This window comes from Mobula hypostoma, chromosome 22 (assembly GCF_963921235.1).
Source record: "Mobula hypostoma chromosome 22, sMobHyp1.1, whole genome shotgun sequence".
NCBI lineage: Eukaryota > Metazoa > Chordata > Chondrichthyes > Myliobatiformes > Myliobatidae > Mobula > Mobula hypostoma.
This window is the reverse complement of record NC_086118.1, coordinates 27,066,886-27,083,216: the sequence shown is the minus strand read 5'-3', so window position 1 is coordinate 27,083,216 and position 16,331 is coordinate 27,066,886. Positions and strand designations below refer to the sequence as shown.

Sequence of the window (16,331 nt, the reverse complement as noted above, 5' to 3'; positions counted from 1 at the left end):
CCGAAGGAGAATTGTCAGAAAGATGTGAAAGAGCATTCATGGAAACAAAGAGACTAATAACATCTGATGAACTGTTCACCCATTATGATCCATCCCTGCCCATCAGACTGGTGTGTGATGCATCCCCTAATGGCATTAGGGCCATTTTGTCATATGCTATGAAAGATGGATCTGAACGTCCGATTGCGTTTGCTTCATGATCACTGATGACCGCAGAATGCAACAACCCATAGATCAACTGAGAGGCCCTTAGTGTAGTATGGGGAATAAAGAAGTTTCAACACTACCTCTACAGACAAGAGTTGTGCTAGTGATTGATCACTATTTTCCTTCTTTGTTTATTAGTGTCTAACTAGAGTAGTGAAAATGGATCCAGGATCAGTGATGTGTTCTTCATGCCAGACGTGGGAGATCTAGTAGACCTGCAGTCTCCCTGATAACTACAGTGCCTATAAAAAATATCACCCACCTTGCATATTTTCATGTTTTATTGTTTTACAATATTGAATCACAGTGGATTTAATTTGGCCTTTTTTGACACTGCTCAACAGAAAAAGACTCTTGTGTCAAAGTGAAAACAAATCTTGGCAAACTGATCTAAATTAATTAGACCATAATATCATAAGGCCATAAGATTTAGGAGCAGAAGTAGTCCATTCGGCCCATCGAGTCTGCTCTGGCATTCAATCATGGCTGATCCAATTCTTCCAGTCATCCCCACTTCCCTGTCTTCTCCCCATACTCTTTGATGCCCTGGCTAATCAAGAACCTGTCTATCTCTGCCTTAAATCCACCCAATGACTTGGCCTCCACAGACACTCGTGGCAACAAATTCCCCTGATTTATCACCCTCTGGCTAAAGTAATTTCTTCGCAACTATGTTCTAAATGGACGTCCTTCAATCCTGAAGTCATGCCCTCTTGTACTAGACTCCCCTACCATGGGAAATAACTTTGCATGTCTTTTTCTGTTGATCAGTGTTAAAAAAAAAGCTAAATTAAATCCACTTTTAAATAATAAAGTATGAAAAGTTCCAAAGGAGGGTTGAATACCTTTTACATGCACTGTACATCTGTATGAAATATATCCATCTGCTGCTGCTTAAAGACCCCCTGTAGTATTATGAAGCTGGAACTGCAGCTGGATGACCTTTGGCTCATACAGGAGAATGAGAATGTGATGGATAGAAGCTACAGGGAAGTCACAGAGTCATAGAGAAGAACTGCACAGAAACTGGTCATGCCTGTACAAATCAATCCAACGCAATCAAATCAAGTTTAATTATCATTCAAACCACACATGGATACAGCTGAATGAGACAGTGCTCCTCTGGGGCCAAGGTGTAAAAACATTCATGCGCATTCAAAATAATGAAAGTGAGGAAAAAATATAGTTATCAAGAAAACACACTTAGTCCAAGGCCCTGAGCAACAGGTCCCGCAAGTTGATGGTTCCCAGCTGTCCAGCCTGTAAGTCCACTGATCCAACACCGGAGGTGACCCGCGACCGAGCACGGACACCATTCTACATCACCTCCAGCGTGTCCTCCTCACCTGGAGGCTGGTTTTGCGTGACTGTCTGAAGAGGCAAAGGAAATAGGCAGAGAGTGCAGAATTCCTCTGTGGCTGTTCCCTTCAATACAAAGAAAAGTAGAGGGCGTGATGTACTTGGGAGAAGTCCTCAGCAAAAGGTCTCCAGCACTGAACCTGGCTCTGCCTCTCAGAGGAGAAGGGAGGGGGAGAAGAAGAGAGCAGTGGTGATAGGGGATACAATAGTTGGGGGAGCACACAGGAGGCTCTGTGGACATGAAAAAGAATCCCCTGGTGTTATGTTGCCTTCCAGGTGCCAGGGTCAGGGGCATCTACAGCATTCTAAATGGAGAGCGTAAGCAACTAGAACATCTGCTACATACTGGTACCAATGACATACTGTAGGTAGGAAAAGTGATGAGGTTTTGAAGAGAGAATATACAGAGTTAGGCAGGAAGCAGAAAAGCAGGACTTCAAGCAGAGTAATCTCTGGATTGTTTTGCTACCTGTGCCACATGCTAGCAGAGTTAATTTGGCAGATGAGCGAGTGGATAAGGAACTGGTGCAGAGTGCAGGGTTTTCAATCTGCAGGTCATTGGGGTCCCCTCTGGGGAAGATATGATGTGTACAAACAGGATTGGTTGCACCTGAGTTTGATGGGGATCGATATCTTTGCGGGCAGATTTGCTGGATCTGTTTTGGAAGGTTTATACTAGTCTGGCAAAGAATTTGAACCAGGGTCATAGGTCAGAGTATATAGCAGTTAGTGTACAGGTAGATGCAGCCTGTAGTGAGATTGTGAATAAGGATAGGAAATTGATAAGAGCAAACTTGCAATCAGTGGAATAGGTTGAATTGTGTCTATTTTAATGCAAGTATCAGGACCAAGGAAGATGAACACAGAACAGTACAGCTCAGGAACAGTCCATTTGGCCCACAATGTTATGCCAACCCAGCTAAAAAGTAAATCAAAATCACTCAAACACCAACTCGTCCTACCTACACCATGTCCATATCCCTCCATCTTCCTTACATCCATGTGCCTATCCAAACGTCTCTTAAAAGCCTCTAACGTACTTGCTTTTACCTCCATCCCGGGCAGCGTATTCCAGGCATCCACGACTCTAAATAAAAAAATTACCTCTCACATCCCCCTTGAACCTACCCCCCTCTCACCTTCAATGCATGCCCTCTGGAATGACATTTCAACCCCGGGAAACAGATACCTCTCTCCACTCTATCTATGCCTCTCAATCTTGCAAACCTCAATCAGATCTCCCCTGGGCCTCTGACGCTCCAAAGAAAACAACTCGTGTTTATCCAGTCTCTCATGATTGCACACGCCCTCTAAACCAGGCAGTATCCTGATAAACCTCTTACGTACCCTCTCCAAAGCCCAAACATCCTTCCTATAGTGGAACGACCAGAACTGTACACAATGCTCCAGATGTGACCTAACCGGAGGTATATAAAGTTGCAACATAACCTCTTAACTTTTGACAGCAATGCCTCAACTAATAAAAGCAAGCATTCCATAAGCATTCTTAACCACCTTATCGACCTGTGCAGCCACTTTCAAGGAGCTATGGACCTGGATCCTAAGATCTCTCTGCTCAGCAACATTGTTAAAGACCTTGTCCTTCACAATATACTGTCTCCTTGCATTTGCCCTACCGAGGTACAACACCTCACATTTATCTGGGTTAAACTCTGTCTGCTGTTTCCCAGCACGTATCTGCAACTGATCTGTATATCATGCGGTATTCTTTGCCAGTCTTCAACATGTAACCCTCTCACTGAGGCTTGTAACAACTCGGCCCGTTAGCTAACTACCTAACAGCGATGTGACTCAGTAACGCATGGGTAACGATGAGAAGGCTACCTTCAGTAAGCAACACACAGTCAGGTGGTAATGGTTGTAGGGACTTGTGATCTGTGCTGGGACCTCTGTTGTTTGTGCTGTAGATAAATGACCTGCAGATGACTTAGCGGTGAACGATAACTTTAATAATAGTCTGCAAAATATCAAGCCATGAGTGGCATCAAGAGCGAACGGAAAGTAAACACAACAAGCAACAAAGTAAACTTTAGGCAGGCAGAGTGAAAACTAGGAGGAACTGGTTGAGGCTGGCTGGTTCAATGAGCGAACAAGGACTACGGATGAGAGCAGGGGTTAAATGGGCCGCAGTTACTAAGCTTGGAACGAACAGCAGATCAAGTTCAAGTTCAGTTTATTGTCATTCAACTGTGCACATGTACACTGCCAAATGAAACAACATTCCTCTGAACCAAGGTGCGCAGCACAGTACATATAACTCACACACATAGCACACATAAAGTAATAGTACCACAAATAAAATAACAATTAATATGGTGTATATACAATACAAGTTAAAAAATAGAAAGTATAATGCTACTGGTGCTGCATGCAGGAGAGACCTGGGTGGTAGCAGGGAGTTCAGTAGTATTATGGCCTGGGGGAAAGAAGCTGTTTCCCATCCCAACAGTTCTTATCCCAATGCTACCTCCTGCCTGATGGTGGGCAGGGGGGAGCCAAACATATTGTTGGACGGATGAGATGGATCATAGACACTGCTAAGCGCCCTGTGTGTGTGCAGTGCTCTTGATTAATGGATGGAAGAGAGACCCCAATAACCCTCTCAACAGGCCTGAGATACTGTAGATCGGTCCGCAGTGTAATTCAGGTTATACAGGACCTGAGGGAAGAGATTGCTGCACCTTTGGCAATGTTCTTTGCATCCTCACTGGCCATAGAAGCAGTATCAGATGATTGGAGGGTGGCAAATGTTATTCCTTTGTTCAAAAAATGGAGTAGGGATATCCCTGGTAATTATAAACCAGTGAGTCTTACTTCAGTAGCGGGCAAATTGTTGCAGACGATTCTTTGAGGCCAGATTTATGAGCATTTGGAGAAGCATAGTCTAATTAGGGTTAGTTTGGAAGGTTTTGTGAGGGGCAGGTCATGTCTTGCAAGCTAGATTGAATTCTTTGAGGATGTCACAGTGCACATTAATGAATGTAAATCAGTGGGTGTGGTGTTTGATAAGTTTCCCCATGGTGGATTCATTCAGAAAGTCAAGAGGCATGGGTTAAGAGAAACGTATCTGTATGAATTCAGAATTGGTTTGCCCACAGAAAGCAGAAAGTGGTTATCAATGGAGCGTATTCTCCCTGGATATCAGTAACTCATGCTGTTCTACAGGGATCTGTTCTAGAAACCCTGCTCTTTATGATTTTTATAAGTGACTTGGATGAGGACGTGGAAGGGTGGTTTAGTAAGTTTGCAGATGACACAGAGGTTGGTGGTGTTGTGGATAGTGTGAAAGGTTGTCATAGGTTGCAATAGGATATTGACAGGATGCAGAGCTGGGCTGAGACATTGCAGATGGAGTTCAACCCAGAAAAACATAAAAGTGATTCACTTTCAAAGGTCAAATTTGAATGTAGAATACAGGGTTAGTGACAGGATTCTTAGCAGTGTGGAAGAACAGAGGAATCTAGGGGACCACATGTATAGATCCCTCAAAATTACGGTGCAAGTGGATAGGGTGGTAAAGAAAGTGTATGTTGTGTTGGCCTTCATAGTCTGGGGACTGAGTTCAAGAGCCGTGAGGTAATGTTGCAGCTCTATAAAACCCCAATTAGAACCCGTTGGAATATTGTGTTCAGTTCGGGTTGCCTTGTTAATGGAAGGATTTGGAAGCTTTAGAGGATTCAGAGGAGATCTCCCAGGATGCTGCCTGAATTAGAGAGCACGTCTTACCAGGACAGGTTCAGCAAGCTGGGGGTTTACTTTTTGGAGTGAAGGAGAACGAGAAATGACACAAGTATACAAGATGATAAGTGGTATAGGTCGAATGAAGAGCCAGAGATTTTCCCAGGGTGGAAATGGCTAACATGAGGGGGCATAATTGTAAAGTGATTGGAGTAAGGGGAGAAATCAGAGTTGTGAGTGCCAGGGCTGGTGGTAAAGGCCGATACATTGGAGACATTTAAGAAACTCTTATCCAGGCAGTGAGAGGGTTATGTAGAGGGGAAGGTTTAGATTGATCTTAGAGTTGGTTGAAAGATTGGTCTAACATACTGTGTTGTGTTCTATGTTCTCTGTTCCTTAGATGGTTCTCTTGATTGGCAAAGACCAGTTGGCTGAGTGGCCAGTTTCCATGTTGTAAGACTCTATGGAACAATGTGTCTGCAGGCAAATTGTTAATATATATTAAGCAAAGCAGTGGTTGTGATACCCTCAGGGATCTCTCTTGGGCATGCTTTCACCTCTTCTATTATTTAGCCACTTTCTCCTTGTATTCTGTTGGTATCTGTTTGTGGGCTAAAACGTGCTTTCTAAATCTTTTGCACTACTTGCTCTGATACTTAGTGCCTTGGCCAATAAAGACAAGAATTCCATATGACTTACTAACCAGCCTGTCTCTGTGCCCTGTCACCTCAGGTATCTCCAGACATACTCACTCACAGAAGGTTATTTTTCTGTTCTTCAGATCTTCCTGCTTTGTTGTGAATTCCCTCCTCTTGTTTACCCTCTGCAAATGAACATCCACACGCATCTCTGGATTGTATTTAATAATATTTTTAGCCCAACTGACTATTTTACTACACTTTACAACTGTTATCCCAACTGATGAATATTTTTTTAAAGTTCTCATCATTTATTAACATCTTGAAATGCAGTTTGGTGGCACAAAGTTATCAGCAAAATGTTTATGTAAATATTTACGGTGCCGTGCAGAAGTGCAGTGCACGGTGCCTACGGTTTTTGCACAGTACGGTATTTGTCGGCGTGGAGCGGAGAGCGAGTTAGAAAATCTGGCGAGAGTAAAGGATGTTGGGAGGGTGAGACAGGTGGCAGAGGAGTACCAGGGCGTAGAGCGGCGCGGGTGCAGACACACCCAACCCTGAGAAACCAGGCAAGGTCATTCGATTCCAAACAACTGGTTTATTGATAATTATAGAATGTCTCCCCGGTGCTTCGCGCTCCTTCCCGTTTCCAACCATGATTCCCCTCTCCATGCCCCCTTCCCACTCTCAGTCCACAACAGAGACCCATATCAGAATCAGGGTTATCATCACTCACATCGGCCATGAAATTTGTCTAATTGAGGGTGAGAAGGGGTAGGTTCAAGGGGGATGTGAGGGATAAGTTTTTTTCACTTCGAGTCGTGGATGCCTGGAATGCGATGCCTGGCAGGGTGGTAGAAGCAAATTCATTAGAGACGTTTAAGAGACCTTTGGATTTGGCACATGGATGTACGGAAGGTGGAGGGATAGGAACACGGTGTAGGTAGGAGGGTTCAGTGTTTGGGTGTTTTCGATTTGCTTTTTAACTAGTCGGGCAAAACGTTGTGGGCCGTATGGCCTATTCCTGATCTTCACTCTTCTATGCTTTGTTTTTTTTTGTGTGGTAGCAGTACAGTGCGATACACAAAATTACTACGGTACTATAGTACGGTATATGTATATATGCCTAAGACATTTGCACAGTGCTGTTATTTTCAGAAAGATTAAGTATATAGTATTAATCTTTCAGTACAACTTTATTGAACTGCAGAATTATTGACTACTTAATCGCACCGTTTAAGAAACAACGTATTATTTCCGAATCATCCAGCTCCTTGCCGTCTTACAGTGGTTCCAATTCCCCCAAAGTCTCAAATTTAAATGATTTTTAAGTGGCCCTTTAAGTGCCTTGGAGGCTTCCTTTGCCCCTCCTTGTAAAACATTGCAGTTCCACATGCAGAACACTGTGTTCTTCCTATTTTGGTCCCAGCGCGTCTCTACAATACAAAATTTGTATTTCCGAGCCTGGACTCAGTCATACCTCTACTGTGAAGACGCAAGCTTTCACTGGGATATGACTAGATTAGTTTTATCTCCGCAACGAAGCTTCTGATACTTTAGACTTCGCGCCTTGGCAAAAAAGTATCAAACTATGTACTATCCTTCAAAGAGCAATCTAAGCGGGTTAAAATATTGAAAGAGTATTTTCTACTTCATAACTATTGATTCTGGTTATACGTGGCATCCGTGCTGCAGTTGGTTACCTTTGCGAATAAATAGCATGTTGAAATATATATGTCGGTTGGAATATGGAAACGATGAAGGCACAGATTCGTTCAGAGTGCGGTTCCGTGTGCCGCTGCTAAACTACCGCTAAATCATGTGTTACCATCAATTCGACCTCCCAGATGCTTAGGAATTGAAACACTGACGTCCGCCGCAATCACGGTGCTCGGTCTCTGCAAGTGCGCGCATTAGGCAGACTGGGACGGTGAGAAGAGAGAGGAGTTAAGTGGGCGACGCAGGGAGCGGAACGGGTCTCCGCATTCAGCTGCCAGCCCGCACCGTCCCCACCTCCAACCATGTGCACGGCGCAGGAGATGGCAAGTTAACCATGCATCACAACACCTCGGAGAACAACACAGTGCCGGAAGTTCCAGAGCCGATGGAGGAGTTGCTCATCGTCTCAGCGTTTGGTACCATCTTATCTTTTATGTGTGTGGCCGGGGTGACGGGCAATGTCTACACCCTGGTAGTGATGTGCCAGTCCATGCGATCTGCTGCCTCCATGTACGTCTCCATAGTCAACCTGGCCCTAGCCGACCTTCTTTACCTCTCCACCATCCCTTTCATCGTTTGCACCTATTTCGCCAAGAACTGGTACTTTGGTGACATGGGCTGCAGGATCTTACTCAGTCTCGACTTCCTGACCATGCACGCCAGCATCTTCACTCTGACGGTGATGTGCACCGAACGTTACTTGGCCGTGGCCAAGCCGCTGGACACGGTCAGGAGATCCAAGGGTTACAGGAAGGCCACCGCCGGGGTGGTGTGGTTGGTGAGCTTGCTCTTGGCCGTCCCTGTGATGAGCATGTTTAAGCTGCATGAAAGCAGGAGGGAGAACGGGACGATCAAGCGGACGTGTATCACAACTTGGAGTCCGGAATCTTATTCCACTTATTTGACTGTACTATTTATCACCAGTATCGTGGCGCCAGGAATGATTATCGGCTATCTGTACACCCAGTTAGCCAGGATCTATATGGAATCCCAGAAGAACACGTTGGCAAAGAGCGAGAACAAGCAAACATCCACGCAGAGAGTGGTCTTCATGATCTTCACCATCGTCCTGGTCTTTTGGGCGTGTTTCTTGCCTTTCTGGGTCTGGCAACTTATCCGCCTCTATTCCGGCAGCCTGAACATGTCACGGCAGACACTAACTTGCGTCAACTATTTCATGACCTGCCTGACCTACAGTAACAGTTGTATTAACCCTTTCCTTTACACACTGCTAACCAAGAACTACAAAGACTACTTGAAAAATAGGCACAGACACTTCCAGCGATCGGGATCCACGTCGTTTAGACGAAATGCCAGTCTGCGGCGATCGATAAAATCCATCTCCTCGTGTAACCACAACAGCAACTCTTCCGAGGCAATGGGTATGTCTCAGTTGAAAGGGTCGAAATGACAGTACCCAGATCTAAATGTTGCTCCCGCTGAAGACCAGGTAGGTATTTGAACTCCAAGTGACACACAATGTCTGTATCTTGCACGCTCTACTTCAGAGTTGGGGCTGGATGCGAAATTCAGAAAAGTCTGGGCAATAAAATAACACCAAATGTTGCCGTTTGCAGGTTTCACTTTACGAGCATCTCTTTTCGCTACTTTTGAGTTAACTCTCGGGCCATTTGGCTGCTTCATTACTGATGGTGCAGAGTATTTCTTCTGCTCGATTGAATCAGGGTTTAATTGCAGTTAATATGCTTATGATGTGGTGTATGCGAAATCCAAGAACACAATGTAGTTACTTTCAAGGAGATCTCGCCGTCTGATATTAATTTGTGACAACTTGTTCACTTCATTGGATTTAGCAATGACTATTTTAATTTCAATTTTATTTTTAAACCCAATACTGCTTGTTAAATCATGTTTCTTCATAGTAAATTCAAGCCATGATAAGGAGTAATACACCCATTTTGCGTTTGTTATTATTTCCGATTAAGTTTATTACACCCAATATCTAGGCTATATTGTGCGACGTCCTTTAGCAAATAAAATTCACTGTTAAATAATCATATTTCAAGGGTCAAAGGGGAAATATATCAGTTGAAGAGGTTAAAACTTTAGCTGCCAAGTATACTGAGTTTAACCAGTGAATATAACACCTCCCAGTGAGCAGAGATTATATATTATCAGAATTCAAGGAAAACAAAATTACTGAAGTTTCGCCAAGCTATTTGGTAAGCCAGACTTACTGGACATAAAACAACTTTAAGGACATTGGATTTCCTTCACTATTTTTCTGCATCAGATAATTTTAATATACATAGCTTGTTTAAAGATTTAGTTGCTGTCAGAATGTTTTACTTTAATTTTATTTAGAATAATGATACTTTTTTAACAGAGCTTATCCACCAAATTATTCTCTGTTTGAAACAGAACAATTATAATCAAACAAGATATTAAAATTCCGACATTAGTCCCATGTAATTTTCTTTCCTATTCTCCATCACGTGAATAAGCTAATGAATGAAAATCTTAAATAAATATTTAATATGAACTTAGACCAAAAAAATCACATCTAATTTGTACCGGTGGATCATGATTCCTAAAATGTAGTGCAATAAGGCTGTAACAGTGAAACTTCAGAGACCCTTTTTTAAAATTGCAGTAAAATGTAATGGATAAATCAAGCAGATTTTTGGATTACGTCAACTGAAAGAGGTGCTTTTACAAAAGGAAATGTATATTTCTGAAATACTAAATGGCTAAGATGTTTCTTTTAATTTAAAAAAACAAACTTAATTCATAATACTGTATTTGTCCTCTAGCAGTATGTGTGGTTGCCCTTTTTAAATTCATGTTGCCATCTGGGCATTGCATGCAAAGCCAGAGTTTTATTACCCATCCCTAATTTCCTTGAGATACTGGTGATGTGCCACCTTGTTGAACCACAATCATCCCGGTAAAGGAACCCTCAGGTTGCTGTTAGGGAAGGAATTTTAGGGTTTGGATTCCACTGAAGGACTGATGTTACTTTTCAAGCTCAGGGTGTATGATTTGGAGATGGAGGTGATCTCATGCACCAGCTGGCTGCTTCCTTCGTAGTGGTAGAGGTCACACATTTCAGTGTGCTGTCAGTGTGGGTAGATTGTACATATTGTAAACTCTATGCACAGTGGTGGATGGAATGAATAAGGTTGAACAAGCAGGCTGCCTGGTCCTGGATGGCGCAAGCTTCATAAGATTTGTTGATGCTGCGCTAATCCAGGTAAGTGGAGTGTACTCCGTCACACTCGAGACTACTACTTTGTAGATGGTGGACAGATCTTGGGGTGTCAGGAGGTGGGTCATAGACAAGTATCTTGCCAGTTACCAATACAGATGATACATAAACATGTCAAGCAATAGTGCTTGTTTCACCCTGCCCAGGCAGTTGTCCCCACAAGCTTCAAGATTGCCACCATCGTGCCAGTGCCAAAGCGTTCCACCACCACTGGCCTGAATGACTTCCCCCCAGTTGCACTCACCCCCATCATTGCAAAGTGCTTTGAGAGACTGGTTCTATCACATCTGAAATCCTGTCTGCCCACTACCCTGGACCCCCATCAATTTGCCTATCGCGCCAACAGGTCAACAGAGGACGCCATCTCCACAGCACTTCACTCTGCCCTGACCCACCTGGACAGCCCCAACTCTTACGGCAGAATGCTGTTCATTGACTTTATTTCAGCATTCAATACTGTGGTCCCCTCCAAGCTGAACGCCAAACTTTGCCAGCTTGGTATCAGCTCATCCCTCTGCAATTGGACCTTGAACTTTCTGACTTACAGACCCCAATCAGTTAAGTTAGACATCCTCTCCTCCTCCACTCTCACCCTGAACACCGGCGTGCCTCAAGGCTGAGTGCTGAGCCCTCTTCTGTACTCCCTTTTCACCTATGAGTGCATTCTAACTCCATAATCAAGTTCGCAGATGACACCTCGATGGTTGGCCTGATCAGAGGGGATGACGAGACAGCCTACAGGGACGAGATCCAGCACCTGGCTGCATGGTGTGCCGACAACAATCTGGCCCTTAACAGTCAGAAGACCAAGGAGATCATTGTGGACTTCAGGCATGCTAGGAGCCACACTCACGTCCCCATCTACATCAACGGAGCTGTAGTGGAGCATGTATCAAGCTTCAAATTCCTTGGTGTCCACATTTCCGAGGATCTCACCTGGTCCCTGAACTCCTCCATCCTGATCAAAAAGGTGCAGCAGCGCCTTTATTTCCTGTGGAGCATCAAGAAAGCTCACCTCTGTCCCAGGATACTGACGGACTTTTACCGCTGTACCATTGAGAGCATACTCACCAACTGCATCTCAGTGTGGTATGGCAATTGTCCCATATCAGACCGCAAAGCACTCCAGCGTGTGGTGAAAACTGCCCAGCGGATTATTGGCACCCAGTTGCCCACAATTAAGAACATCTACAATAAACGCTGCCTAGGCAGGGCGAAAAGCATTATCAGGGATGCATCTCACCCTAACCATGGACTTTTTACTCTTCTCCCATCCGGTAGGTGCTACAGGAGCCTCCGCTCCCGCACCAGCAGGCACAGGAAGAACTTCTTCCCTGAGGCTGTGACACTGCTGAACCTCTCATCACAGCGCTAAGCAGTATTGCACCCATATTGTACTGTGTCAGTACTTTTACATTTGTGTGCTGTAGCACTTTTAATTCACAGTTATTTTGTAAATAACACTATTCTTTGCATTTCTGGTTAGATGCTAACTGCATTTCATCAGCTTTGTATCTGTACTCGGCACAATGGCAATGAAGTTGCATCTAATCTAATCTAATCTATATCTCTCAATATTTTACATCATCCAAGCTTTGCAACATTTAACCAAAAATTCCAAGATAACATCTCTTCCATCTTATTTTCAAATTATAATTGGAGAAACAATATATTGAGGCAAGTAGCAATTACAAGAAGCAACATCAGATTTAACCCCAGAACATTTTAGAAAAAAACATTGTAAGTATCAAGGACGTGAAAGAAAATCTCCATGTTAAGATGGAGGACAACACTGAGATGAATGCAACACTAGCGTGCCACAGAGATATGTGCTTAGCTGACTGCTCTACTCTCTCTACACTCATGACTGTGTGTTCAGGCATAGCTCAAGTGCCATCTATAAATTTGCTGATGATACAACCATTGTTGGCAAAATTTGAGATGGTGACAAAAGGGTACACAGGACTAAGATATAGCAGTTAGTTGAATGGTGTCGTAACAACAACTTTGCAAGACCAAAGAGCGGATTGTGGATTTCAGAAAGGGTAACATGAGGGAACACAAGCCAATCCTCACAGAGGTATCAGAAGTGGAGAGAGTGAGCAATTTCTTGTTCCTGGCTGTCAGTATCTCTGAGGACCTAAGCTGGACAAAACATACTGTAAAGAAGGCAAGACAACGGCTATATTTTATTCCGAGTTTGAGGAGATGTGGTTTGTCAACTAAAACACTCAAAATCTTCTACAAATGTAATGTGGAGAGCATTCTGTCTGCCTGCTTCACTATCTGGTATGGCGTGGGGAGCTACCGCAAAAGATCGAAATAAGTTGCAGAAACTTGTAAAATTGGTCAGCTCCATCATGTGTACTAGCCTCCTTAGAATCCAAGACATCTTCAAGGAGCGGTGCCTTAGGAAGGCAGTGTCCAGCATTAAGGGCCCACACTGCCCATGACATACCTCTTTTCATTGTTATCATTGGGAAGGAGGTACAGAAACCCGATAGCACACCCTCAGCAATTCAGGGTCTGTTTCTTCCCCTCTGCCGTCTGGTCCTGTGGACATTGAACCCATGAACACTACCTCACTGTGTTTTAATTTCTGGGATTTTTTTACACTACTTATTATAACTTACATTAACTATTTAATAGAAATATATATAATTACTGTAATTGTTTTTTCTCTTTATTTGTAATGTATTTCATTGTACTGCTGCCGTAAAGTTAACAAATTTCATGACATATGCCGGTCATATTAAACCTGATTCTGATTATTAAACATATATTTTCCCATTATCTTCAAAGAGGGTGATGTAAAGGTTTTTCTGAAGCTTGAGAGTGAAGTTATAAGCAGGATAGTCAGCAATGATGAACAAAAAGTACAAAGTTAGAATTACTGAAAATTGTCATCCAGCTTTTGTCAACTGCATCCTATGTTTCCTAGTGTAACAAAACTAATGCATTGATCACATTCCTTAAGTCATCATTCAATAAAGTAACTTAGAGGTTTGGTAATGTTATATCATGTTTTTAAAAAGAGTACGACAAAAAGCTACAAACCTTAATCACAATTTTATAAAAATGAGGATCACTGAAGACATGGATGAAATCAAATGCGTTCTCTCAAAAGGCCCCTCACTTTTCAAACACCCTTCATTAAATGATTTGAAGCAGAGTCTCTGATTGCAGAGGCAGATTGATTTTTTTTTAACCAATGGTGGGGCAGGATGAAAGGTATCCACAGATCAGCAGGAATGCAGTTGAGGTTACATCAAATCAGCTTTGATCTTATTGCTGGTGTAGCAGGCTTAAGGGGCCAGTGGTTACTCCTTCAATTTAATTTTTTGTATAACAGGTAGAAAGTTAATTATTGGAAAATCAGATGAGGAAAAATTGAACATCATTTGGAAAAGCAGGGCTTGGGGTTCATTAAAGGCAACTATTGTGTAAATGACATGAGCAAATGCTTTGTAGGACTAAGAGAACATTGATCAATGGATACCACATATACAATGTACTCCTTGACCACTTCTGGTCCATAGTTGTTGCCGTCAAGTCTACCTTATGTAAATGGGAAGACATTTGAGCAGTACTCCCAAAGCGGAATTCTGATCTACAAACTCTGCATTCATTGACAAGAAATGTTTTAGAAGTCATACGTCATGGTTTTGCCAGCTGTCAGAATTTGGAATGTTCACAAATGTGTCTAACAAGACATTGAAAAAAAACAAAACTATTTAAAAAATCAATCATAATGTTAAAAAAGAATGCATTTAAGTTGACCCAAATGATTTGAGAAATTATACATTGCATGTAATTTACCTTGCTGCTGTATCTCTCGCTCTATTGTAATAAAAAAAGTTGCTGGAAAACTGCACAAAGTTGTAGCACAGAGGCAAAGTTCATAAGGGCAAACAATGCAGGGCTGAAGGTGCTGAATTTAAATGGATGTAGCATTTGGAATAAAGTGGGCAAACTCATGGCGCAATTAGAGATTGGGCAGTATGATGTTGTGGGCATCACTGAGTCGTGTCTGAAAAAAAGTCATAGCTGGGAGCTTAGCATCAAAGGACATACTTTGTATCGAAAGGACAGGCAGTGGTGTGGCTCTCTTGTAAGAGGTGGAATTATATCTTTAGAAAGAGGTGACATAGTGTCAAAGAATGTCGAATCTTTGTGGGTGGAGTTAAGAAACTGCAAGGGTAAAAAAAATTATAGGAATCATATATAGGCCTCCAAATAGTAGCCAGAATGTGGGGTTGAGATTGCAAAGGGAGCTGGAAAAGACATGTAATAAGGGTAATGTCACAATTATAACGGGGGACTTCAATATGCAAGGGGATTGGGAAAATCAGGTTGGCGTTGGATCGCAATAGAGGGAGTTTGTTGAATGCCTACAAGATGGCTTTTTAGAGCAGCTTGTACTTGAGCCTACTAGGGGAAAGGCTATCTTAGACTGGGTGTTGTAAAATAACCTGGATTTTATTAGTCAGCTTAACATAAAGGAACCCTGAGGAGGAATTGATCATAATATGATAGAATTCATACTGCAGTTTGTGAGGGAGAAGCATAAGTCACATGTATCAGTATCACAATGGAAAAAGGGAATTACAGAGGCATGAGAGAGGAGCTTGCCCGGGTGGATTGGAGGAAGATATTGGCAAGGATGACAGAACAGCAAAGGTGGCTGAAGTTTCTGGGAATATTTCACAAGGCGCAGGATAGATATGTCCTCTGATATCAAATGGCAGGGCTAGGCAACCATGGCTGACAAGGGAAGTTAAGGACTGCGTAAACACCAAGGAAAAGACATAAAAGGTAGCAAAAGTGAGTGGGAAATTGAATGATTAGGAAGCTTTTAAAATCCAGCAAAAAGCAACTAAAAAGCTATAAGAAGGGAAAAGATAAAATATGAAGGCAATAATATAAAGCAGGATACTAAAAGTTTTTTCGGTTATATAAAGAGTAAGAGGGAGGTGTGAATTGATATTGGACCACTGAAAAATGATGCTGGTGAGGTAGTAATGGGGGACAAAGAAATAGCAGATGAACTTAATGTGTACTTTGCATCAGTCTTCACTGTGAATGACACTAGCATTGTGCCAGAGGTCCATGAATGTTAGGGAGCAGGAGTGAGTGCCATTGCTATTGCAAAGGAAAAAGTGCTAGGCAAACTCAAAGGTTTTAAAGTGACTAAGTCACCTGGACCAGATGGCTAGGGATGCAGAATCAAAAAGAGTAGCAAATACAGTACTTAAAGTGTTATATCTCAATGCATGGAGTATAAGAAATAGTGTGGATGATCTTGTTGCTCTATTGCAGATTGTCAGGTATGATGTTGTGGCCATCACTGAATCGTGGCTGAAGGATGGTTGTAGGTGGGAGCTAAATGTTCAAGGTTACATGTTGCATTGTAGGCAGAGGGGTGGTGTGGTTCTGCTGGTAAAGAATGGCATCAAATCAGTACAAAGCTGTGACATAGG

At 42.7% G+C, this 16,331-nt stretch overlaps 1 protein-coding gene across 1 annotated transcript; it reads left to right on the top strand.

Annotated features, from left to right (window-relative positions):
• The first annotated feature begins 7,384 nt into the window (after positions 1–7,384).
• On the top strand, positions 7,385–9,067 carry LOC134336502 (urotensin-2 receptor). Its single transcript, XM_063030774.1, has one exon. The coding sequence runs from the start codon at positions 7,957–7,959 to the stop codon at positions 9,031–9,033; it is 1,077 nt and encodes a 358-aa protein (XP_062886844.1). The 5' UTR covers positions 7,385–7,956; the 3' UTR covers positions 9,034–9,067.
• The last annotated feature ends 7,264 nt before the right edge of the window (positions 9,068–16,331 follow it).

Excerpts from the sequence above, each read along its gene's own strand:
- LOC134336502 (XM_063030774.1), top strand. The coding sequence starts at position 7,957 with ATGCATCACAACACCTCGGAGAACAACACAGTGCCGGAAGTTCCAGAG.